This window comes from Bufo gargarizans, chromosome 1 (genome assembly GCF_014858855.1).
Source record: "Bufo gargarizans isolate SCDJY-AF-19 chromosome 1, ASM1485885v1, whole genome shotgun sequence".
Classification (NCBI taxonomy): Eukaryota; Metazoa; Chordata; class Amphibia; order Anura; family Bufonidae; genus Bufo; species Bufo gargarizans.
The window spans coordinates 287,589,033-287,616,812 of NC_058080.1; the positions used below are offsets into that span (position 1 = coordinate 287,589,033).

The window sequence follows — 27,780 nt, forward strand, 5'->3', positions numbered from 1 at the left end:
CGCTCTGCTCTGCGCTCAAAGCTCAATGATCGTCGGCACTCCCTCTGGTTTGGGCCTGGCTGTGTGAGTCACTGTCTGTCACAGACTCACACCTACGCTCCAGTTGCTGCCTCCCGCTGTAGCGGTGCCACTCGCCTGTCACACCCCCCTTGACCCCCCGACCGTGTTGCGTGCCGCTCTGTGAGTGAGGGCCAGGGCCACACGGCACACACGCAGGCTGGGGCGGGTGGCTGGCGGTGCAAGTTCTCCTGTTATTTTTTTTTTAAAAAAAAGCTTTATTTTTCAGCCTGGCTGCCTCGCCCCCCTTCTCTGCTCCCTCAGGCAGCCGCTTGGTCTGCCTTATTATAGCACTGGCCCTAAATACAATACAATGTATTGTAAAACATCAAGATCTGCTGGCAGACTGTCTAGACCATAGTGGCTCAGGTTGGATGATAATTCTGGTGCAGGGATAGACCGTTTTCACTGACAGTAAGGGCCCATGCACACAAACGTATTTTCTTTCCGTGTTGCGGACCGTATGCGTAACCATTCATTTCAATGGGTCCGCAAAAAAAAAAATGAAGTTACTCCGCGTGCAGTCCGTTTATAGTGCTGTTCTATTAGGGGCCAGCTGTTCCGTTCCACAAAATACGGAATGCACACGGACATCATTCGTATTTTTTGCGGATCCATTTTTTGCAGACCACAAAATACATACGGTTGTGTGCATGAGCCCTAATTGTCACCCTTTTAGCTTTTTTACTAATCTACAGCTCTGATCTCCTCACTTTCTATAGTTGGGCAGCAGCTTGTCTCGTGCTATCATCAAGCACCTGCATCTCCCAGGAGTGCATTGCAGTCAGGTCTTATAAACCCCTTATCATGTCTTCCTCCCCTACATAGAAAATAATTCTTTATACACACAACATTAGAGATAACTCTATCGCATGTAATGCCCCTGCCTCAATTTCCCTCTCTACTGTCTAGAAACAGAGATATAGCTATATATTTCTATGAATTTAGAAGTAGGCTTGAATGAATAGAAGGTTTCTGGGCTGCTGGGTAGCATCTCCTAGCAAACACCAGTGAAAAAACGTTGCATCTGGGTGCCTTCTGTTTTTCACACAAGCCCCTTTCACTTGTATGGAGTTGGGGCTGTACACAGACATATGGAAATGAATGGGTCAGGATTCAGTCTGAATGCTATGTGTTCGCTATACGCATTGAATCCTGACAGAAAACTCGACCATGTGAAAGAGTCTTTAGGGTTTGCTGCATGTTATATATTGTGTGTTTTTCATGCAGTGCTGGTTCCCTATAAGTGAACGGGGCTTGCATGAAAAATGAAAGGCATCTGGATACAATGTGTTTTTCACTGATGGATGAAAGAAGATGTAGATTGTTAAGCTTCCGTTTTTCATGGACCCATTGATTTGAATGTGTCAGTTCACACATCAGTATCTATTAATCCAACGATTAATCGAGTACTCTAATAACAAAAAGCTAATTAAAAGAATGTTTTTCTTTATAAGAACTCATCAGCCCCCACCCTGTGCCATGAGCCTCCCCCCAGTGCCATCAGCTGCCCCCTCTGTGCCATCAGCTGCCCCCTAGTGACACCAGCTGCCCCCCCAGTGCCACCAACTGCCACCCCAGTGCCATAAGCTTCTCCCCCAGTGCCATAAGCTCCCCCCAGTGCCATAAGCTGCCCCCCAGTGCCATAAGATGCCCACAGGGCCATCAGCTTCCCCCCCAGTGCCATCAGCTTCCCCCCAGTGCCATCAGCTTCCCTACAATGCCATCAGCTTCCCCCTTAGTGCCATCAGCTTCCCCCCTCAGTGCCATCAGCTGCCCCCTCAGTGCTATCAGCTGCCCCCTCAGTGCCATCAGCTGCCCCCTTCAGTGCCACCAGCTGCCCCCCAGTGCCACCATCATTCTCCCCCAGTGCCATCAGGCTCCCCCAGTGCCATCAGTTTTGCCCCAGTGCCATAATTTCCCCCCCAGTGCCATCAGCTTCCTTCACAGTTCCATCAGCTGCCCCCCCAGTACCATCAGCTGCCACCCCAGTGCCATCAGCTGCCACCCCAGTGCCATCAGTTTGCCCCCCAGTGCCACCAGCTTGCCTCTAGTACCACCAACTACCCCCAGTGTACTGTACAGTGCAGCGCAGTGCAGGCCGGCGGGTGGCCACGGAGCGGTGAATAATAACAAGCTCTTCACTCCCGCTCCGTGATCACATGACACAAACGAATCCTCAATGCAAAAAATTTGCATTGAGGATTTTTGTGTTGAACTACTCGATTTAATCGAGTAATCATTTCAGCCCTACACGGAGGCATGCGCTAGTTTGGTTCGGGATGAGGACCATACACACCCATTGAAGTCTATGGGTCTATGAAAATCACAACACGGATGGCATCTGCGGTGCGTACATTTTTCATGGAAGACAGATAGGAAATTAATTTTCATCTGAGCAAGTCCGTGGATTATGGATGACACACGGAGGGTAAAAACGTAAACGTGGACCATCCACGGTTCCTTCACGGACATCTTCATGAATTAAATAAGGACGCTTTTTTCATGTACGTAATACTGACACGGAAATGTGAACGAGGCCTTATTATTCCGTTTTTTTTTACATGCTTGAAAAATGCATGCAATCCGGATGGAAAAACCACAAACACTAAATGCATTCACAGATAAACCTGATTGAACTTGTGTGCAAAATCATTTGGTTTTTGCCTGAACAAATCTTGACACAAACCGTATCGGTCATGTAAAGGAGGCCTTGTTCTGTTCAGTGTATGGACCATTAATGTGCCTCCAATTTCCTACAGAGTTTTATTTTTTCGGGACTCCTTACATATGGCATCCAATGTAGCATGGTATAGCAGTACACAGAAGCTGTATGACACCATACAAGGGACACCAAAATCATATGTGATATGTCAACTTTGTTTCTTTTGCTCATGGAATATGCCCATGAAAGTTGCATATTTTCCTACTCATTTCAGGCACATCCGATATCTGTAGCTCTTCATTTTTCATTGCCGTTTTGCTTGTAGATTGGAGATTATGAAGAATGCATTCAAACTCCCCTGCTCTATGCATGTACTAATATCTTTGATGTGTGGTTTTCAATTGTTTCTAGGGTGCAGTCAATTTCTCTTGGACAAGGACAGGGGCCAATAGCAGAGAGCATGATAAAAGATGCTATGAAGAGTGGAAACTGGGTGTTTCTGCAAAATTGCCATCTGGCCGTGTCATGGATGTTGCCCATGGAAGAACTTATAAAAAGCTTTACAGAACCAAGTATGTTAAATATTATTCCTAACAATTTTGATAACTTTTTGAAATTACTGGTAATTGCAGTTGAAGGGGTAAACATATTTTTCGATGCATTTTTGCTGTAAAAACGCCAGCTCTCGAAGTTAGCTGAAAGACTGTAAGAAATATGAAGCACAGGTCACACAAGTGTTTTTTTTTGCTGCGGGTGTTTTTGTGACTTCTTTGGGGGGTCTTTTTTAAAAATACAGCATGCCGAGACTTTTGCCATTTTTTTCTAGCGTTTGGACAAAATACCCGGAAAAAATAAAGGTGGTTCATACACATTAGTGTTGAGCGAATTGAAGTCCACAAAGGGAAAATTCGATATGGTGTGAAGCCAAACTTCCTCATGCTTCATGGTAGCAAATCGATTTTCCCTGAATGTCGGTAAAAAAATTAAAAAATCATACTTACCTCATCCATTTGATCGCGACGAGCCGGCCGCTGCCATCTTGATTTGAAGCTCTCGCGCAAAATCCTGAAGTCACGGACTGTGCGAGATTTCGTGCTAGATCTTCAATCAAGATGGCAGCGGCCTGCTCTTTGCGATCAAATGGATGAGGTAAGTATGATTTTTTTATTTTTATTGTACAGTGTGTTATTATTGTCAGGTGCCCCGATCAGCTATGAACATGGCATCTGAGGGGTACAATGACAGGGAGTTGCGCAATCGCTGCTCCCTGTCATTACACCCACTACTTTCAAAGAAATGCGCTTTGTGACAAAGCAAATTTTTTGTAAAATTCGGCGAAGCAGCCAAATCGAATTTTCCAATACTTTGCTCACGTCTAATACAGATGTTTAGAAAAAGGCCATTTAAAAAAGCCTTAAAAACTACATGCGATATGGGGCGATTCTATGGCATTTTTTCAGTGAACAAAAAGGCCAGTGCAAAATCATGTGTGTAGGATGCCATATTCTGTGGAGAGCGTGTATAACAGCACAGGATAATCTCAATCTAACTGATTTTTGTACTCGTCTTATTATTGTAATACTGCTTTGTGCAAAAGTTATGTTTAATGCCAAGGTTGGAATTAAAGATTTGGACAAGGCTTTTAGGATCTTCAATGATAGGATCCAATCCCCTCCTTGGCCCTAAACACACCAAGCAATATTAGGGCCTCAAGGCTTACCGCAACTTGACACATCAACAAAAATAACTTAAAGGGAACCTGTCATCAACTTTATGCTGACCTCACTGAGGGCAGCATAAAATAGTGACAGAAATGTTGATTTCACCGGTGTGTCACTCATGAGCTTATAGTAAGTGGTTGCTGCGAACCAGCATCATAATCATTGCAGCCCAGGCCTAGAAAAGAGTCCAATCTACCTGAGAAGAGTCCTGGTTATACATAATCTCCTGCTCTACCGCCCACCTGCTGATGATTGACAGTTGTCTCCTAGAGAGAAAGGGAGAAAACTAGGTAGAAGACTGTCAGTATCACGATCGGCGTAACTGTCACATACGTGACACGGAGGGAGGAACAGAGGGAGGCCCTGCCCTAGTGAGAGGGAAGGTGGTGACCCCTGACTCACCTTGCGTCTGGCACCTGGCTGCCCTGTCGTCCCTAGACGGGTTCCTCACCCGTACGCCGATCACGTGCCTAAAACCCTGGCTTTCCCTAGGATGAGCCCTAGATAGTGAACAGGGCGGTGGGAACACTAGTCCGCACCACTAGCTCTAGAGGAAAACACCAAGGGGAGGACAGACAATACAAACTAAACATATAATCCCAGGTGGGCAACAACAGGAGACAACAAAAGCCCAACAGGGATCCGGAGGATAGCACTCTGGAACAACAACCAGATTCTCAGCTCCAGTGGGTCAGTATAGATGTCCAGGCAGGAAGCTCTATAACTGGCAACAAGAGAAGTGTGAGAGGCGAATATAAGGAGTTTGGGAGTGGCAGACAAGAAACAGCTGAGGAGGAGAAGCTACGGATCCCTGAGTGAGACAAAAAGGATAGCAAGGCAAACACAGAAAACAAACACTAAGAAACACCGTGATCTTTAGGCATAGAGCGCGCAGCCACCCGCTGCGACTTCCTGACCCCGGGTATAACGGAGTCAGACGTGGCTCTTGACACCCTCGTGACAGTACCCCCCCTTTCACGAGGGGCCTCCGGACACTCAGGACCAGGTCTCTCCGGATGAGAGACATGGAAAGCCTGAATCAACCTGTTGGCGTTTACCTCTGACGCTGGAACCCACATTCTTTCCTCGGGACCGTAACCCCTCCAATGCACCAGATACTGAAGAGAGCGGCGGACCCGACGAGAATCAACAATTCTGGATATTTGAAACTCCAGATTACCATCCACAACAACAGGAGGAGGTGGCAGCGGTGATGGTTCTAGAGGTGGAACATACTTCTTGAGCAACGACTTATGGAAGACGTTATGGATCTTAAAAGTCTGAGGTAGCTCCAGGCGAAAAGCCACAGGGTTAATGACGGCTACAATTTTATAAGGACCAATGAACCTAGGACCCAGTTTCCAAGAGGGAACCTTCAACTTAATATTCCTAGTAGACAACCACACATAGTCATTCACTCCTAGGTCCGGACCTGGCGACCGTTTCTTATCGGCCATGCATTTGTATTTACCACTCATATTTTTCAAGTTAGCTTGCACCTTCTGCCATACCGATGAAAGAGATGAAGAAAACCGTTCCTCTTCGGGAACCCCAGAAGACCCCCCCTCTTTGAAAGTACAAAATTGGGGATGAAAACCGTATGCACCAAGAAATGGTGACTTGCCAGTGGATTCCTGACGGCGATTATTTATGGCAAACTCGGCTAACGGTAAATATGATGACCACACCTCTTGGTTTTCAGACGCAAAACACCTTAAATATGTTTCTAGGTTTTGGTTGGTACGCTCAGTCTGTCCATTCGACTGAGGATGGAAAGCTGAGGAAAAGGATAAGTGTACCCCTAAACGGGTACAAAAAGCTTTCCAAAACTTAGAAATAAACTGGGTTCCCCGATCCGAAACCACATCGGAAGGGACCCCGTGAAGCTTCACGATTTCACTGATAAACACCTGAGCAAGAGTCTTAGCATTAGGAAGTGCGGGTAGCGCAATAAAGTGTACCATTTTGCTAAACCTGTCTACTACTACCAAGATAACTGTTTTACCCGCAGACAAAGGTAAGTCAGTGATGAAATCCATTGATAGATGTGTCCATGGTCTATTGGGGATGAAAAGTGGCAATAAAGACCCTGCTGGACGTGTATGAGAGACTTTCGCGCGTGCACAAGTAGAACAAGTAGACACGAAATCTATTACATCCTGACGCAACCTTGGCCACCAAAAACGACGAGACAATAGCTCCAAGGTTGCTTTACTACCTTGGTGCCCAGCAAGTGCCGAATTATGATGTTCCTTCAATAACTCAAGACGCAGGTTTAACGGTACAAACAATTTCTCTGAGGGGCAAGAGGCCGGGGCGTCCCCCTGGGCCTCTAACACCTTTCCCTCTAGAACAGAGTGTACAGCCGAGACAACCACTCCTCTTTGTAAAATAGGTACCGGATCACTAACATTACCCCCTCCAGGGAAACTACGAGACAATGCGTCTGCCTTGGTATTTTTTGCCCCAGGACGATAGGTGATTACAAAGTTAAATCTGGTAAAGAATAGCGACCACCTAGCTTGTCTAGGGGTGAGACGCTTAGCCGATTCTAGGTACAGAAGGTTTTTGTGATCCGTAATTACCGTGACGGGGTGGATTGCTCCCTCTAAGAAGTGACGCCACTCTTCAAACGCCAGTTTAATCGCCAACAGTTCCCTATTTCCAATATCATAGTTCTTTTCTGCTGCAGATAATTTTTTGGAAAAGAAAGCGCAAGGACGCCATTTGCCAGGAGACGGACCCTGAGACAATACAGCCCCCACTCCCACCTCCGACGCATCAACTTCAACAATAAAAGGCTGGGAGACATCAGGTTGAATTAGAACAGGTGCCGAGGTAAATCTCTCTTTTAGAGAGGAAAATGCAATTTTAGCGGCGTCAGACCATTTAGAAAAATCAGTCCCCTTCCTAGTCATGTCAGTAAGGGGTTTAACGATCACTGAATAATTTTTAATAAACTTTCTGTAGAAATTTGCGAAACCCAAAAACCGTTGTAGAGCTTTAAGGTTCTCAGGAAGATCCCAATCTAAAATTGCCTGGACCTTCCCAGGATCCATACGGAAACCTGAAGCAGATAATAGATATCCCAGGAATTGTATTTCCTGAACGGCGAAGACACATTTTTCAATTTTCGCATATAATTTATTCGTCCGTAGGACCTGCAGTACTTGCCTGACATGTACTTCATGTGTTTTCAGATCAGCCGAATAAATTAAGATATCATCTAGGTATATGACTACAAACCTGCCGATGAGATGACTAAAAATATCATTAACGAAATGTTGGAAGACAGCAGGGGCATTGGTCAGACCGAAAGGCATGACTAAATTTTCGTAATGCCCCTCAGGGGTGTTAAAAGCTGTCTTCCACTCATCCCCTTCCTTGATACGAATCAGATTGTAGGCCCCCCTAAGATCAAGTTTGGAGAACCACCTAGCACCCGCAATCTGATTAAACAGGTCAGGAATGAGAGGAAGAGGGTATGGGTCTCGGACGGTTATCCGGTTTAGCTCACGGAAATCTAGGCAAGGACGCAGGCCCCCATCTTTCTTTTTAACAAAGAAAAACCCTGCAGCCACGGGTGAAGAAGAGGGTCTGATGTGTCCCTTGGCCAGACTCTCGGAGATATAATCTTTCATGGCTTGTCTCTCGGGACCCGAAAGATTATACAACCTGGACTTGGGTAATTTTGCACCGGGAATCAGGTTAACCGGGCAATCATAAGGACGATGAGGTGGTAGCTTCTGACAACCCTTTTCAGAAAAAACGTCCTCAAAGTCCGAAATAAATGTAGGTAGGGAAGCTATGGAGGCGATTAAGCAATTGTTATTTAAGCAATTCTCTCTGCAATGCTCACTCCACTCCAATATCTCCCTGGCCTGCCAATCCACCACTGGATTGTGCGCTACCAACCAGGGAAGACCCAATACCACAGGAGAGGGAAGGCCCTCCAGAACGTAACATGAAAGACGCTCCTTATGGTGGTCCCCTACCCGAAGATGTAAGTTATGGACAACGTGAGTGAGGTTTCTCTGAGACAGAGGAGCAGAGTCAATAGCGAATATGGGAATGGGTCTCTGCAGCGTACAGAGAGACAAACCCATAGTGCGGGCAAAATGGGCATCTATCAAATTTACCCCTGCACCACTGTCTAGAAAAAAAGAAATAGACTCCGTCTTAACACCAAAAACAATAACCGCTGGCAACACAAATTGAGATGTTCGTATGGAGGAAACGTATACCCCCCGGCTGACATCCTCCGCACAGCCTGGGGTTAGTAGTTCCGACGGTCTTTTGTTTTTGGGAAAGGAGGGACAGACATTACAAACTAAACATATAATCCCAGGTGGGCAACAACAGGAGACAACAAAAGCCCAACAGGGATCCGGAGGATAGCACTCTGGAACAACAACCAGATTCTCAGCTCCAGTGGGTCAGTATAGATGTCCAGGCAGGAAGCTCTATAACTGGCAACAAGAGAAGTGTGAGAGGCGAATATAAGGAGTTTGGGAGTGGCAGACAAGAAACAGCTGAGGAGGAGAAGCTACGGATCCCTGAGTGAGACAAAAAGGATAGCAAGGCAAACACAGAAAACAAACACTAAGAAACACCGTGATCTTTAGGCATAGAGCGCGCAGCCACCCGCTGCGACTTCCTGACCCCGGGTATAACGGAGTCAGACGTGGCTCTTGACACCCTCGTGACAGTCAGCCATCAGCAGGTGGGCAGGAATCCATGAATAACCAGGACTCTTCTCAGGTGGCCGGACTCTTTTCCAGGCCCAGTCTGCAATGACTGTGATGCTGGTTCTCGATAACCACTTACTTTTATCTTATAAATGACAGACCGCTGAAATCAACTCACCTGTCTCTACTTTATGCTGCTGTTAGTATGGGCAGCATAACGTCGATGACAGGTTCCCTTTAATGTTAGTAACTTATAACATTTCTCTTTTTCTGCTTATTGCACCAAAAAGTGACATGGATGATGTGTCTCAAATTTATTATGTGATTTACAGAGTTTTTATACCTGAATTGCACCAAACTTGCTATATGCTCAGTTTTATTACATTTTAAATAATTTACAGCATATTTAGCATCAGCATCCTATAACATTAAGGTTGAGTTCACACGGGCAAGATATCCGCGTGGGTGCAATGCGGGAGGTGAACGCATTGCACCCGCACTGAATCTGGAACCATTCACTTCTATGGGGCTGTGCACATGAGCTGTGATTTTCACGCATCACTTATGCGTTGCGTGCAAATCGCAGCATGCTCTATATTGTGCGTTTATAACGCAACGCAGGCGCCATAGAAGTGAATGGGGCTGAGTGAAAATCGCAAGCATCCGCAAGCAAGTGCGGATGCGGTGCGATTTTCATGCACGGTTGCTAGGTGACAGTCTATTCACTGTATTATTTTCCCTTATAACATGGTTATAAGGGAAAATAATAGCATTCTTTAATGCAGAATGCTTAGTAGAAGGTCAATTGAGGGTTAAAAAATAAAAAATAATTAACTCACCTTCTCCTCTTGATCGCGTAGTTCCCGGTCTCTTCTTTACTTCTTTAATGATGAGCTGTCGGCTAAAGGACCTGTGGTGACGTCACACCACATGGTCCAATCACATGGTCCATCACTGTGGTCACTGACGTCACCACAGGTCCTAGCCGGTAGTTCATCATTAAAGAAGTAAAGAAGAGACCGGGAACTACGCGATCAAGAGGAGAAGGTGAGTTAATTATTATTTTTTTAACCCTCAATTGTCCACCTACTAAGCATTCTGTATTCAGAATGCTATTATTTTCCCTTATAACCATGTTATAAGGGAAAATAATAACATCTACACAACACCAATCCCAGACCTGAACTTCTGTGAAGAACCACAGGGATTTTTTTATCACGCGCGTGCAAAACACATTGCACCCTCGCGATAAAAACTGAACATCGGAACGCAATCGCAGTCAAAACTGACTGCAATTGCGTACCTAATCGCGCGGGTTTGTCGCAATACACCGGGACGCATCCGGACCTAATCCGGACACGCCCGTGTGCACCCAGCCTAATACTCTCTGCCAGTGGGTGCAGTTTAGTATAAAAACGATTTACCACTGCCTGATGCATGCAGTCTTACTTAGGCCTCATGCACACGACTATATTTTTCCCCCGCATCCGATCTGCATTGTTTGCGGAGTCCTGTGGACCATTCATTTCAATAGGGCAGCATTTGTATCTCTGAATGTCTGTCCCGGAAAAAAAAATTAATATGTCCTATTCTTGTCCATTTTGCAGACAAGAATAGGCATTTTTAAAATGGGGCCCACAGTTAAATGGCAGATGCACATGGCTGGTATCCACAGTTTGCAAAATACATACGGTCTTGTGCATGAGGCCTTAAACAGTACAGTAAGTGTCAGAATAATTACATGATAGTAATAATACAGTATGGCTTGAAAAAACTAACAAAAGTCCCTTGAGGGTGAATCCCATGGGGATTTTGGACAAAGAGAAAAAAGGGGGCTATCAACCCTAAACAGACTGCAGGGTCACCCTTGAAATGGTTAAAACGTAACTTTTAATGTTGATAAAAAAAAGGTTATTGTTTTAATGGACTACACTTCTTGTATCCTTTTATTAATATAAACAAAAGTTACATTTTAACCATTTCAAGGGTGACCCTGCACATGGATCGATTTAGGGTTGAAATACCCCTTTTTTTCTATGTGTATGGCTTGATAATAGAAAATATTACAAGTATAGTTAGTAATTAGTAATGTAACATTTCTCACTTCCATTTTACTGGCGCTGTGGCTGTCATTCTTTTTATGAATGAGATCAGTGACCTGATAGGAAGCTGAGATGTGGGAATATTGAAGTCACACTTGCTTGGTTCTGCTCTGCTCGCAGAATTCAATCTAATTTTATTTTGCCTTGAAAAGGCCAAGTGAAACTGCTCCGGCTCTCCTATTCTTCATGGGGAACAATGATACAGACCCTGAACCCTACAGTAAAGTAAAGATTAGGGGCATCCCTTGTCATTTTTATTTTTATTGAAGAAGCTTGAAAAAATTGGATCCCGTAGACTTTAAGAAAGGGCAGATTCCCCACTGATTCAGGTAGTGCTGAAGCTTACTACATTACTCTGGCCAAGAATAATGTTCTTTCTTGCTGTGTGTTACAGATGTTTCTATAAATGACAACTTCAGACTGTTTTTAAGCTCAATGCCAAGCAGAACATTCCCTGTGACAGTTCTCCAGAATTCTGTAAAGGTAAGCCTACAACTATGGCGTGCAGTCAGCCATAGCGTTTTACCTATGTGCCTCTATTATGTTTCTAAATTTCCTACTTATCAGTATAAAATAAAAAATTAAGCAAAATACTTTGCTTTGGCTGAGCTCACATCACCGTTTAGCTTTCAGTTCGTCTCCACTCAAAAATCATGTTCTGAGCGGACACCAAACGGACCCCATTATAGTCTATGGGGTCTTTAGGTTCCGTTACGCTCAGTTAGGTCTCAGTTATCTGCAGAATCCGTCCTTTCCGTTCTGCTGCTCCTCAACGGAGACGGAGAACGGAAAAGAGAAACGTTGATGTGAATGAGGCCTAACTTATCAAAACTTCAGGGAGTGGTGTAAAAAATGCTGCAAAATGTTTGCACAAACAAGACAAAAAGTTACAAAACCCTATTTTGCAACTTTGAAAGCCAGAACTGTGGAGTGCAGGGTGTGATCAAATCCCACATAGAGTTTTATATTCTACCTAGCTGCAGCCTCACATTACAGCAGTGAGAAAGTATCACTTTCTGTGGTTAATATCTATGCAGCTTGTCTGCAAGGTTTTGTCAGGTCTCCATGGAAAAATAAAATGTATGACTGCAGACTTGGGATACAGAAATGTGGATCATGTCAAAAAATTTAGTGATTTTGCCCTTATCCATTTGTTCGGGTATGTGGCTGCTGCTGATCACAGCAAAAGTGCTAATTGAATTTGTGTTAATGGACCATACAAGAATTGCCTCAGTTATAGCTTACTGTATGTAGAATGCCTCTACTAGCATCGTCCCTAGGGGGCACACAGTTTCTAGTAGGTTCGCTTATTAGGGTGCAGCCATATGGTCCGGTTTCTGCATACAATTTTGGAAGACAAAACCAGGAGTGAATTCAAAAAAGAGAAGTTGTATCCGTCTTTATCATTTCTCTCCTATTATTATCCACTCCTGATTCTGGCTTCTAAAACGACATACAGTTGTGTGTCCATACCCTTAAGGGTTACAGATTGTTTAAGTGTTCAGGTGCAGGACTATACATCTTGCAAATGCATGTTAGGCTACATGCACACAAACGTTGTTTGCTTCCGTGTCCGTTACGTTTTTTTTTTTTTCGGATAGGATGCGGACCCATTCATTTCAATGGGTCCGCAAAAAACACTGTGTGTTGTCCGCATCAGTATGTCCCTTCCCTAGCCCTGCAAAAAAAAAATAGAACATGTTCTATTCTTGTCTATTTTGGGCATTGTTACAATGGATCCGCAAAGAAAAACATATGGCATATGGATGTCTTCCGTTTTTTTTTTTTGAAAATACTAAGGCTACTTTCACATCTGTGTTTTTAATTCAGGTTTTAAGATCCGACAGACATATTTGCCGTGCTGCGGCCAGACCGTCGGCCCGTCCCCCTTATAGTGAACGGGGCCAGAGCGGACTTCTGGCTGCATGGTGGGCTAGCGTTAGTACGGATCCGGCAGGCTGTTTCCACTCCAGAACAGCCTGCCGGACCCTGCTGCTGCCAGTGTGAAAGTAACTGATGGCTCAGTTTTGGCTAGATCTAGTTGTATTAAATCAAAATTAAACAAACCTGATCAGGCTTGAAAATCATTGTGAGTCAATGGGCGCCTGATCCATTTTATTCTTACGAAAAAAACTGACCAGGCACCATTGACATTGATTTTCATGCCTGATCAGGTTATTTCAGTTTTGCAAACCAGACACAAAAACACTGCTTGCAGCAATTTTGCGTCCGGCCCCAAAATGCAACTGAAATGATGCATCCTGATCAGTTTTGTCCCCATTGACAATGAATGGGAAAAAAACTAATCCGTTCAATTCAGGTTTTGAGATCCTCTGCCGGATCTCAAAATCTGAATTAAAAAAGCATATGTAAAAATAGAATTTAGGCTACTTTCACACTAGCGTTTTTACTGGATCCGGCAGGGTTCAGCAAAAACGCTTCCGTTACTGATAATACAACCATCTGCATCCGTTATGAACAGATCCGGTTGTATTATCTTTAACACTGCCAAGACGGATCCGTCATGAAGTCTATTGAAAGTCAATGGAGGACGGATCAGTTTTCTATTGTGGCAGAGAAAACGGATCCGTCCCCATTGACTTGCATTGGGGGTCATGCCGGATCTGTCTTGCTCCGCATCCTAGCACGGAAAGCAAAATACAACATGTTGCAGTTTGCTCTCCGGTCTGGGAATGCAACTAAATGGAACGGAATGCATTTTGGAGCATTCCGTTCTGTTCAGTTCAGTTTTGTCCCATTGGCAGTGAATGGGGACAAAACTGAAGCATTTTTTTCCGGTATTGAAAGTAGCCTTAGTGAATTGATTAAGTCTATCAGTTGAGTTTTGCAGTGTGTCCACGGGTAGCAGTTTGATAGACAGCCATTCCTTTACTTTGCTATATTTTTTGGAGTGAGATAGGACCAGCTGATCGATTCAGTGAGTTGGTAGTAGTGCTCACTGCAGTATTCCTTTAAACAGGACCTGTAACCTCTCCGGACATTTTTTTTTTTAATAACTACTTGCACTTCCCATGTAATAGCAATTCTGGAGCTTCTATTCCTATGACTGTATATTGTGACATTCCTTTTTAATTCCTGCTAGAAGGAACATCTCCAACTGGTAACACCAGCATATCTCCAGATGGTAGCACCTAGTTGGACCTTTATTGCAGACCAGGCACAATTCAATCATAAACTTTTACCAGGAATCATAAAGGAATGGCACAACATAGAGTTATAAGGAAAGAGGTTCCAGAATTGCTTTTACATGGGGCATGCAGGAAGTTATTAAACAGACAAGTCAGGAGAAGTGAGAGATCCTTTTCAAAAACATCTCAATGATGTCCATAGCTTAAATGGCAAATGTTGCCCCTGGGAAGTTGCAAAAGTCTGCATAACTTACACTTATGTCTGTGAAGGTTCTCATTTATCCAGGTCATGGTATATCTGTAAAGAATAAATCAAGGCAACTGGACTTACTGTAGATTTCTTGAAAACGTTTCACTCGTTCTTCCAACAAGTTTTCTCAATCCTGAGTGACTGTCACTCAGAATTGAGAAAGCTCGTTGGAAGAACTAGGGAAACGTTTTCAAGAAATCTACAGTAAGTCCAGTTGCCTTGATTTATTCTTTACAGATATAACTTGCACTTCGTATATACATTCAACAATTTCATTTTGAAGAAACTTAGCTAAAACATGTACATGTCTTTAAAAGACCTATTCAATCAGAAATCATCACTGGAACCTGTTTACCAGTGTGACCCTCATCCTGACAGTAATACTAAAGCTTTTAAACCGTCTTTTGTAGAAATACATTGCAATCTCAATTTAGTGTGAATGGAGAAATCCTTTCGCAAGAGTGATTTTTGAAAGGTTTGATATCTTTTATGCATTTGCATAATGTTGCTGAGTGAGATTCAAAATGTTATCTGCAGCTCCGCTGAGTAGTAAAGACCCTTTCATCAGCACAGGCAAAGTCATAATAATCCTTTCAATCCTGAAGGCTTCAGCTTCGGAATGTGATTACATCTTTGTCTTTTTAGAATGGTGTTTTAAAAGCCACTTTCAGTCTGATTACAGCTTAGTTCACACAGAAATGTGCATGTTAGAATTTCCTCCCTGCCCCCTTGTAATCCCAAAGCAAATGAATATGATTTGATAAAGAAACACAATGTGATGTCTGCCATTTATTCCACAAGCCATGTGTATGGTCATTGGTGTAGAGTTCATTATGTTGGACATCTGACCAAGGAACATAAACAGAAATGAATCAAAACTTATAAACAAGAAATAAAATCACAGTTCCTAGATCTTCGTGTATGAAGATCCATCAAGGGCGGATCAAGTGCATGATAGGCCCAGGGCTGTCTACCCAACTCAAGTTCCCTCCCTCCATTTTAGTTAAAAATAAACCATTTCTGTATCAAGAGGCTGCGGTGCTTCGTGAGCGCCAGTCTCTTCCTAGGCCATATGACCTCACATTCATCGTTCACATGGTCTTGGTGCAGCTCTGTCCCATCTGAGTGATTGGGTCTAAACTGCAATACCAAGCACAGTGCTATCAAATGGACAGCGCTGTGCTTGGTAAGGAACAAAGAGGCTATGGCACTCACTTGAACATTGTCTCCTCAAACAGCGGATTGGCGGGGGTGCCAGGAATCATACCCCCACCATATCATACTCTCTGAGTACAGATGTCATAGATGTTACCTGCAGTCCTATGTAACACCCAACATAACACAGTGAATTATTGTGTTAAGTGGGGTGCTACATAGGACTGCAGGGAACACTGCTATGTTATCTGTACACAGAAAGTTATTACTGTTATCTGAGCTGTTACAAATTTGCCAAATTTTAAATACATATGATTATAATAAAAAAGACTTGGAGGAGAATACAGCACCACATACCTCTTATATCCAGGGACATCTCCTGTCATGTAGACCTTCTCTTTCCTCTTCTCCTCCATTTGACCCAGACCACCATGATAAATTCTTTCAGCCGCATCTCGGCTGGTGTAAAAGGAAACTGGCTTAGTTACCCATAGCAGCCAATCAGATTCCACCTTTCATTTTCCAAAGGAGCTTTCAAAAATGCAAGGTGAGATCTGATTATTCGCTATGGACAACTAAACCAGTTCTATTTTACACCAGTTTGATAAACTATCCCAAAGATCCCTACAGCAATTATAATGTCCCCTAGAGTGCCCCCCAGTAATAATAACATCCTAGATTGTGCTCCAGATAATAATGCCTGAATAGTGTCCCCAAAATTAATGTCCCCTAATATGTCCTGTAATAGGCCCCTACAGTGCCTCCCCAATAGCAATGTCCCCCACACTGCCCCCATATAGCAATTTCCCACACATTTCTCCCATATAGTAATTCCCCTCACTGCCCCATATAGTAATTTCCCCCACATAGTAATTTCCCTCAAACTGCCCACATATAGTAATTACTCCCACACTGCCCCATATAGTAATAATTACTCCCACACTGCCCCATATAGTAATTTCCACCACACTGACCCCACATAGTAATTTCCACCACACTGCCCCATCTAGTAATTTCCCCCACACTGCCCCATCTAGTAATTTCTCTCACACTGTCCCCACATAGTAATTTCCACCACACTGCCCCATATAGTAATTTCCCCCACATTGCTCCCATGTAGTAGTTTGCTCCCACACTGCTCCACAAAGTAATTTGCCCCCATTAAGAAATTTGCCCCCATGCTGCCCCCATTAAGTAATTTTCCCCCCACACTGTCCCCATTAAGTAACTTGCCCCCCACACTGTCCCCATTAAGCAACTTGCCCCCCACACTGTCCCCATTAAGCAACTTGCCCCCCACACTGTCCCCATTAAGTAATTTGCCCCCACACTGTCCCCATTAAGTAATTTGCCCCCACACTGTCCCCATTAAGTAATTTGCTCGCACACTGCCTCCATTAAGTAATTTGCCCCCACACTGCCCCCATTAAGTATTTTGCCCCCACACTGCCCCCATTAAGTAATTTGCCCCCACTGTCTCTGCAGTAATATAATCTCCTCTGCCCCCCGAAGTTGGCGCACACACAAAAAAAAAAAAAAATGCTAATACTTGCCTGTGTCCGTGATGGTGAGGCAGGCGCGTGTACATCAGAGCCCTGCGCCCCGACACAGGCATGTGATGACATAGTCGCACGTGATGATGTCATCACGCACACCTGCGCCAGGCTTTTACTGCCACATAGGCCTCAGGCCTACTAGGCCTGATGCCTATGGCGGTGATAGACGGCGGGGCAGGGAACTATGTGGTGCTCCCGTGCCCCGCCGCAGCATGTGGGCATTTGGGTCGGAGTTGGGCCCCCCAGCGATGCCTGGCCCGAGGCTGAATATTTTGAGCACTGCTTTGTACCACCCCCTGTGCTCTGCACACTACCCCTCCCGTTGATTGAGAGTACTAGACATGCTGAGGCAGGGGCATTGCTAGGGTCTCAAAAGATCCGGAGCCCAAGCCCCAATGAATATTGCCCAATTCTCGAAGTCAACCAGTCGCCTCCCCCTGCAAATACTAGCACTGAAGACATTTTACTGTACTTGCTATACAGCAGCACGTACCTTTCACATCCAGTGCCTCCCAGGTGACGTCTCCTCTGATGTAGATCTTCTCTGTCATCATCTTCTCCATTCAGTCCAGACAACTTCTCTCAGCCGTGCCTTGTCTCTGCAGAGTGTGAAACACAGACATCTTAGCTTTCTCACTTTTCTCTACCCCCAAATACTATCTTGAAGAAAAATGTGTCCCCCATAGTAATAGTACTCATCATAGTCCCACCAATAGTAATTCCCTTCTAGAATGCACTCATTAGTAATACTGCCCCCTACAGTGCCCCCAACAGTGATAGTGCTCCTCAAGAGCGCCTCCATTAGTAGAAGAGCCCTCCAGTATTAATGTCTTTACAGGGCCCCTAGTAGAAATAAGAGCCCCCTATTGTTATCCCAATGGTAATAAAGCTCTCTACAGCCCACTCAGTAGTAATAAGGCCCCCATAATGCTCTTAATAGAAATAATGTGGATCTATAAGTGCCTCCTATAGAGCCCCGAGTAGTAATAAGAACGCTTAATGTCCCCTGGATTTAAAATGTCCCCACAGTGCCCCAAGTATTTGGAATACCCCCTACGGTTATAATGCTCACGGTTATAAGTGCCCCAGTATTTATTTTGCCCCCTACTGTTATAATGCCCACAAAGTGCCCCCAGTATTTATATTGCCCCCTACTGTTATAATGCTCACCTTGAAGTTCCTCCAGTATTTATAATGCCCCCTTCAGTGCTCCCCTGTAGTAATATTCCTCCGTTTACTGTCCTCAGAAATTATTATTCCTCAGCCCCTCCCCCATACAGTCCCATGTACATAATATTATTTCCCTCCTCCGTGATAGAGTCCCATGTAAATACCATCACATCATCTCTCCAGCCCCCTCCAATATGCAGTTCCATGTAAATAACATCACCCCCTCCCCAGCCACCTTCAACATACAGTTCCATGTAAATAACATCACCACTCAATATTCAGTCCCATGTAAATAACATCACTCCACCCCACTGTCCCATGTAAATAACTTCAGCCCTAACATACAGTCCCAGTTAAATAACTACAACTCCCAACATTGCTCTGCCTCTCACACTGAGTAATCTACCTCTTCAGTTACCTCTCCTCATGTAGCGGACCTCACCACAGCTTCTTCCCAGGACTTCTCTGCTGAGCTGTCCTCTCCTGCACTGGTCACATGATGGTGACATCATCGCAGGTCCTTTTCAGCTACTGCATTTAGAACTGATCACATGGACTGTGATGTCATCACAGGTCCTTCAGCTCTTGCAAGGCATTAGATTCAATTGTATTGCCGCCCTGAGGATGGCAATACAGTTGGATCTATCTGGCAGGCAGGACATTCAGGGCTTGGGACAAAACATCAGGGGCTAGTTTTTTTTATGGGGGTAGGGAGGCTCCTTCCCTTTATTAAATACATTGGGGCCATATTGCCCCGATCGGGGTGCTGCGGGTCCCAATCGGGGTATAATTACTTATAATCTCTCCTCTCCTGAGGAGAGCGACATACTGCAGGGGCGGCGGTGGCCGGCTTATAGTGTGCACATACGCCGCACACTATAAAAAAAAAAAAAGGCGGCGCTCCAGCCCAAGGCCCCTTAGTGACCCCTGTAAAAACGCGTATGGGTGGTCACTAAGGGGTTAGCAAGCTTGTCTGTGTTTCAGATATGATCTTTCTCTAATTCTTATTTATTTAATTGTTCTATCCATGTGGATGTATTAAAAATAGTTCTTTCTCTGAGCATGGAAAGTTAGTATGACCAGCTTTAATTTTCCTATATTCACTAGTTAGCGCTGGTATGGTTAGGGTTACACCCTGTCTTTATAGGGCATCTTTTTCAGACTGTGTACAACAAAGCTTGTGTGATGCTTTATTGATTTGCATAGGAAATAGATTTGCTGATTGCAGCAATATTTTTTTTAAAGCTTTTATTAATTTACTTTATGCACGATAAATAGGCTAAGACAGAAATATAATCATGTATACATAATGTATACATAAATATAGTCTGTATATAATCCCCTTCCAAAAATTCTCCCCCCATTATGGCTCTAATATTAAAGCTATTGTCCAACTCAATCATTTTTAAATACTCCACCCCACCGGCGGGGACCTGTCAAGGAAACATTTTTATTTGCTTCCTGATGCTTGGGTCCTGCTTTGGGGGTCCAAAGCTGTCTTCACTGCACTTCAGTTCCCACATGTCATCTTCCTGCACAGATGGGGTCACATACTCCGCTACAGCCAATGACTTGCTGCAGTAGTGATGTGTCCCTCATTGCTTAACTTGTTATGTTAGCTATATAGGTGTTAATAACAGACTTTGTGTCAAGGTTCTTGGTGAGTCTGCTGTTGTCACCAACGTTACCAACAATGAAGACCTATGAAGTACTTGACAATGGCAATCCTTCAAATTCCCTCTTATCTTATAGATTGTAAGACTTCTAGGGCAGGGTCCTCTACTCCTCTGCACCAGCCTATTAATGAGTTAAAGGCTATGTACACCTTCGGAGGCCATTTTTGTTTATGATTGCATTTTACTCATTTTTGGCTAAAAATCATACTTTCATTCAACCTTTATTAAAAATATTGAGCTGTTCTGTTACAGAGGGTTAATTGTTTTTCTAACAGTGTGACTGGCACTGATACTGGTACTTTCACTTTGTGGCAGTCATCTAATAAACCTTATATCTAAACTACTGAGAGGTCGTAGACACTTATTTAAGCCACATTCTTATCAGTAAGATAAGAACTGAGCTAATGAGTGTTTATAAGGTCAGAGAGCACAGGTAAGGAGCCTGTAATCTCTTCAACTGACATAAAAGAGAGAAAATCCAGAGGCTGCTTCTAGAGCATCTCTGCTATGTACAGGAAAAAGGGCTCCATATTTTTAATAAAGACCAATTGAAAAAATCATTTTTAGCTCAAAATGAGCCATAATAAAAACTGCCCCAAAGGCATACATAGCCTTTAATGCTTATTGTACTTCTTTTATTTTATATTATATATGTATAGCCCCTCTTAGATGTGCTTGGAGTTTATGGTGCATAATAATAAGACTAGCTTTCTCTTCCGAAGGGGTTGAATACAACTCCTACACAAATTTAGCCAATATAGTAATCTTTTCCCATCTTAGTCCTAGTTCACAAGTCACTGATTTCAGTGAGTTGAAACCAAGTGTGAGTCAGAAAACACAGAGAATTTGCAGATCTTTCTCTAATATGTCATCTCTGTGTAGGCTCCAGTCCTGGTTTTGGCTCACAATCACTGATGGAAATCAATGACCAAACACTGATGTGTGAACTAAGCCTTAAGCTATGTTCACATTAGCGCCATATCTTTAAATGGATTGTAACAAATTGTGAAGGCACTCATTGACTTATAATTGGGTCATACAGATGTCCGTCACAATTCCAGTATATTTGGCAGCTAGAAAAGAGCTGCAGATTCTACTTTTCTTTCCACCCAAAATTCTAGAAGCCCCGATGGTCTGGGAACAGCAACACTGTAAAGAGAACTGTACTTATCAGCTTAATTGTTTGCTTCCTGTAAAATGCTAGTTTGTAAATAGATTTCATTGGGAAAAAATGACCTAAAAAAACGACACAAAACAATATTCATGGAAAAAGTTAGATGTATTTTTTTTTGTTACTGATGCAATTTAGAACACACGGTTGCTCTGAAATTAGAATGACCACCTTTGATTAACATCAATCGGATATTTTTCGCCACGGTGACCGAGACGTGCTAAAATGCTGCAGTATGGTATCCACATAATTGACTCAGACAAGGGGACAATGAAATGTTAAAAACCAATGTTCAACAAAGAGGTCATTACATTTTCAGCAAATGACTTTTTGTTGCAGGTTACTAATGAGCCTCCGAAAGGTCTTCGTGCTAATATCCGTCGCGCATTTACAGAAATTACTCCTACATTCTTTGAAGAGCATCTACTTGGCAGGAAATGGAGGAAAGTTATTTTTGGAATTTGCTTTTTCCATGCCATCATTCAGGTGAGTCTCCAGTTATACTGACTAATCTTAGCAGACCATGCACTGGAACACATGATGGGCACTGTACCACAGAGTTACGTTATTTAGGCTAATATTATAATACGATTTAAGTATGTGTCAGGCAGTGCATAACTATGACCAAATAAAGTTCATTTATGGAAAGACTTTATTTGTAATTTTACAGTAGCAGCTCCAGCAGCTGTATATAATATCTGTGCAGAATGATTGCATTTCTTATGCCCTTGGATCTATGTCTGCAATGTGAAATGTTCTTAAAAGCTGCCATACACTTATTTATTTAACAGATAATGTATGCATGGTATCAGTTCTGTCAATATGGAATGATCATTTTCTACATCATAGCATTTTGGGGTTGTCTGGGGATACGTACAGGTGCCCGGCAGCCTGCTTTTTCTACTGAAAGAATCATACTTACCTGCTCCTAGCCATTACACTCCTCAGAGCTGGCACCCTGGTCTCTATCTTCCAGTCTGGAGTTTGTTCTCTTCCTCCCTAACATGGATATGGTCACCTGATACTCTTCAGCCAACCATTGGCTTCAATAGTGATGTGTCCACAAGAGGTACATCATCGCTGAAGCCAGCAGTTGCCTGAAGAGGATCATGTGTCCATGCCCATGCTGGAGAGGAAGAAAACAAACCCTGGACCGGAAGCTAGAAACGCGACAACCAGTGAGGAGGACCGGAACATCAGGGAGCAGGTAAGTATGATCCTTTCAGTAGGAGAGGCAGGCTGCTGGGACCTGTTAGAATTTATGAAAATTGAAAAAAAAATGCAATTCTGCATTTTAGTCTCTAGCAAAAAGAAAAAAGGGGGGGGGGGGATAATCAAATGTAAATATTGAAGATCGCCTATTATTGCGAAAAGTACACTAGGAAAGTGATCCAAAATGAGTTTGATATGTATAAAACATAACTTTTAATATTGTTACTTTCTAAAATAGATAGCCCTTAAAGCAGTGGTTCTCAACCTTTCTAAAGCCGTGACCCCTAATACAGTTCCTCATGTTGTGGTGACCCCCAACCATTACATTTTTTTCCTTGCTACATCATAACTAATTTTGCTACTGTGATGAATTGTAATGTAAATATCTGATATGTCCCCCCAATCATCATCATGTGCCAGTATAAAGTCGTCGTCCCCCAATCATCATCATGTGCCAGTATAAAGCCCATCATCATCATGTGCCAGTATTAAGTCCCCCCATCATCATCATGTGCCAGTATAAAGTCGCCCTCCCCCAATCATCATCATGTGCCAGTATAAAGTCCCCCCGCCCATCATCATCATGTGCCAGCCAGTATTAAGTCCCCCCCATCATCATCATGTGCCAGCCAGTATTAAGTCCCCCCTCATCATCATCATCATGTGCCAGCCAGTATTAAGTGCCCCCCCCATTATCATCATGTGCCAGCCAGTATTAAGCCCCCCCCCATTATCATCATGTACCATCCAGTATTAAGTCCCCCCCATCATCATCATGTGCCAGTATTGTAATAAAATAAAAAAACACTTATACTTACCTCAGTGTCAGCGATGCGATGCAGGCCTCTTCTGGCCTGTGTCCCGCTGTAAGGCTCAGGCGGCGTGATGACATCATCGCGCCGCCTGCGCCGGCCTCTGATAGGCTGCCGGCCTAGTGCGCCGGCAGCCTATCAGAGGAAGGGGAGGGGACACACCTCTCCCTCCCCTGCACCGCCGCAGCACAGGCAGATTACAAGGGAGATGAGCGCAATGGAAGCGCTCATCTCCCTGTGCCTGACTGCGGCGGCAGCGGCTCACTTGGGCGGGCGGGAACGGGGGCATAATAGGAAGCCTCAGGCGTCTCCCCGGAAAGGGACGATCGACCCCCAAAGGGGTCGCGACCCCTAGGTTGAGAACCGCTGCCTTAAAGGGAACCTGTCACCGGGATTTTGTGTATAGAGCTGAGGACATGGGTTGCTAGATGGCCGCTAGCACATCGCAATATCCAGTCTCCATAGCTCTGTGTGCTTTTATTGTGTAAAAAAAAAAAAGAATTTGATACAAATGCTAATTAACCTGAGATGAGTCCTGTACGTGAGATGAGTCAGGCTCTATACCCAAAATCCCGGTGACAGGTTCCCTTTAAGATAAATCAAAATGACACATAAGACAAACAATAATAGAAAAAAGATAGTAGTAGGAACTGTGGTGCAAGGCGGCACACATAAATGAGTCAGGGACAGGACACATCTCAGGTTAATTTGCATATGTATCAAATAGTTTTTTACACAATAAAAGCACACAGAGCTATGCGGACTGGGTATTGCGGATGTGCTAGCGGCCATCTAGCAACCCATGTCCTCGGCTCTATACCCAAAATCCCGGTGACAGGTTCCCTTTAAGATAAATCAAAATGACACATAAGACAAACAATAATAGAAAAAAGATAGTAGTAGGAACTGTGGTGCAAGGCGGCACACATAAATGAAAACTGTTTGTCCTACCACTCCGTTTGGTTCTTAGATGCATCCGTGATCCAGGAAAACAAAAAGAGGCTGTCCCTGGGATAGATAGAGATGCTAAATGTTTGACGGGGTATGGGATAAAATGTCCCTAAAATTGCCCTACGGAAAAGGTGCTATACTGGCCCTGATAGCCTAGCCACTGAGCACCCGCCCTGACAAGTGCGACCCCGTCCGGAACCTTTCCGTAAATGCATGTTTCGCTTTCAAATGAGAAAAAAGACTCATCAGGGGAACCACAGGGGAGCTGAGCATATACAGTGGATATAAAAAGTCTACAGACCCTTGGTAAAATGTCAGGTTTCTGTGCTGTAAAAAAATGAGACAAAGATAAATCATTTCAGAACTTTTTCCACCTTTAATGTGACCCATAAACTGTACTACTCAATTGAAAAACAAACTGAAATCTTTTAGGTGGAGGGAAGAAAACAAAAACTAAAAAAATATAATGTAGTTGCATAACTGGGGATGTAGCTGTGTTCAGAATTAAGCAATCACATTCAAAATCATGTTAAATAGGAGTCAGCATAGACCTGCCATCATTTAAAGTGCCTCTGATTAACTCCAAATAAAGTTCAGCTGCTCTAGCTGGTCTCGAATTTTGTTATTCGCATCCCACAGCAAAAGCCATGGTCCACAGAGAGCTTCCAAAGCATCAGAGGGATCTCATAGTTAAAAGGTATCAGTCATAAGAAGGGTATGAAAGAATTTTTAAGGCATTAGATATCCCGTGGAACACAGTGAAGACAGTCGTCATCATCAAGTGGAGAAAATATGGCACAACAGTGACATTACCAAGAACTGGATGTCCAGACCTACAGCAACATTAAAGGAGCTGCAGGAATATCTGGCAAGTACTGGCTGTGTGGTACATGTGACAACAATCTTCCGTATTCTTCATATGTCTGGGCTATGGGGTAGAGTGGCAAGATGAAAGCCTTTTCTTACGAAGAAAAACATCCAAGCCAGGCTACATTTTGCAAAAACACATCTGAAGTCTCCCAAAAGCATGTGGGAAAAGGTGTTATGGTCTGATGAAACCAAGGTTGAACTTTTTGGCCATAATTCCAAAAGATATGTTTGGTGCAAAAACAACACTGCACATCACCAAAAGAACACCATACCCACAGTGAAGCATGGTGGCGGCAGCATCATGCTTTGGGGCTGTTTTTCTTCAGCTGGAACTGGGGCTTTAGTTAAGCTAGAGGGAATTATGAACAGTTCCAAATACCAGTCAATATTGGCACAAAACCTTCAGGCTTCTGCTAGAAAGCTAAACATGAAGAGGAACTTCATCTTTTAGCATCACAACGACTCAAAGCATACATCCAAATCAACAAAGGACTGGCTTAACCAGAAGAAGATGAAAGTTTTGGAATGGCCCAGCCATAGCCCAGACCTGAATCCGATTGAAAATCTGTGGGGTGATCTGAAGAGGGCTGTGCACAGGAGATGCCCTTGTAATCTGACAGATTTGGAGTGTTTTTGCAAAGATGAGTGGGCAATTCTTGCCAAGTCAAAATGTGCCATGCTGATAGACTCATACCCAAAAATACTGAGTGCTGTAATAAAATCAAAAGGTGCTTTAACAAAGTATTAGTTTAAGGGTGTGCACAATTATGCAACCATATTATTTTATTTTTAGATTTTTTCTTCCTTCTACCTAAAAGAATTCAGTTTGTTTTTCAATTGAGTTGTACAGTTTATAGGTCACATTAAAGGTGGAAAAAGTTCTGAAATTATTTATCTTTGTCTAATTTTTTTTTTACTGCACAGAAACCTGACATTTTAACAGGGGTGTGTAGACTTTTTCTATCCACTGTACTAATCAGTACAAAGATAGGTACTGTTGAGCAGAAGTGCGGGTCATAATGCGTTATCACCGCACATATCTGCTCAAATAGTACCACCAGCTCAGGGGCACAGCTATAGGCTGTTCTTGTGCACCTTCTTACACATATTTGCTCCTGGGCTGGTGGGAGTCTACCATAGTCTTTGGGAATGGAACGTCATTGAGTACAGGGGCCATATCACTATGTGCCCGGTACATTGACGATCTTTTGATCATTTGGAATGATACTAAATCTGCCTTTTCTAGCTTTGTGGAGAATCTCAACATTAAGAACATAGGACTGAGGTTTACACATGAGTCCAGCACGGATACCGTCCCATTTCTGGATATACGTATTTCCAGGAAGGGACTAAAGGAATTATCTACCACTATTTACAGAAAGCCGACCTCAACCAACTCTGTCCTCCACTGGAACAGTTGCCACCCTATTCCCCTCAAGAGGGGTATTCCACATGGACAATATCTGCACCTTCATCGGAATTGCTCTGAAAAAGTGGAGTTTGTCAACCAAGCAAAAGAACTTGGGGTTAGGTTCCAATCCAGAGGGTATCCAGACCATGTGTTGAGAACAGCTTACCAGGCAGCCATATCTACAGACTGCACAGAATTGCTGGTACCCAAGGAAAAGACTAATGTTGATGGCGCTGCGGGACAAGCCAGGGGGATCCTTAATAGACACTCACCCATTCTCCTTATGGACCCTGACATTAGGGACATAATCTATGAATATCCACAGATTATATTTAGAAAGGGCAGTAGTCTTAAGGATCTTCTGATCCACAGCCACTACACCTCTGTTCCCCGAGTGGAACTTGGTTAGATTGTAAACCTGAAGGTTGTTTTAGGTGTAGTGGTTGTGTGGCTTGTGGTTCCATTCAGAGTGGTAAATCCTTTTATAGTACCAATTTATAATGTACTTTTCCCATTAAGGACTTTATTAACCACTTCCAGACCAGGCCATTTACCCCCTTCCTGACCAAGCCTAATTTTGCAAATCTGACATATGTCACTTTATGTGGTAATAACTTTGGAACGCTTTTACTTATCCAAGCAATTCAGAGATTGTTTTCTTGTGACACATTGTACTTCATGTCAATGGTAAATTTGAGTCAATATGTTACCTTTATTTATAAAAAAATCTACTGTTTTCTAAATTTGAATCTCTCTGCTTTTGAAACAGAAAGTGATACCTCATAAACTATTTATTACTTAACATTTTCCATATGTCTACTTTATGCTGGCATCATTTTGTAAATGTAATTAAATTTTTTTAAGACGTTAGAAGGCTTAGAATTTTAGAAGCAATTCTTAAAATTTTTAAGAAAACTTCTAAAACCCACTTTTTAAGGACCAATTTAGGTCTGAAGTCACTTTGTGGGGCTTACACAGTGGAAACCCCCCATAAATGACCCCATTGTAGAAACTACACCCCTCAAGTTACAGCCAAACAAAACTTAATATTTCTTACCCTGATTCTGTGGTTTACATAAACACCCCAAATGTGGTAGTAAACTGCTGTACAGGCACACGGCAGGGCGCAGAAGAAAAGGAGCGCCGTATGTTTTTGGGAAGGCA

At 43.4% G+C, this 27,780-nt stretch overlaps 1 protein-coding gene across 1 annotated transcript in view; it reads left to right on the forward strand.

The window, feature by feature from the left end:
• The window catches only part of DNAH6 (dynein axonemal heavy chain 6), a 363,279-nt gene that overhangs the window by 270,947 nt on the left and 64,552 nt on the right, over positions 1-27,780 (forward strand). The window contains exons 65-67 of the mRNA XM_044304479.1: positions 3,134-3,294; positions 11,628-11,716; positions 21,700-21,846. Of these exons, the coding sequence (XP_044160414.1) occupies positions 3,134-3,294; positions 11,628-11,716; positions 21,700-21,846 (397 nt within the window). The remainder of the gene's footprint in view (positions 1-3,133; positions 3,295-11,627; positions 11,717-21,699; positions 21,847-27,780) is intronic.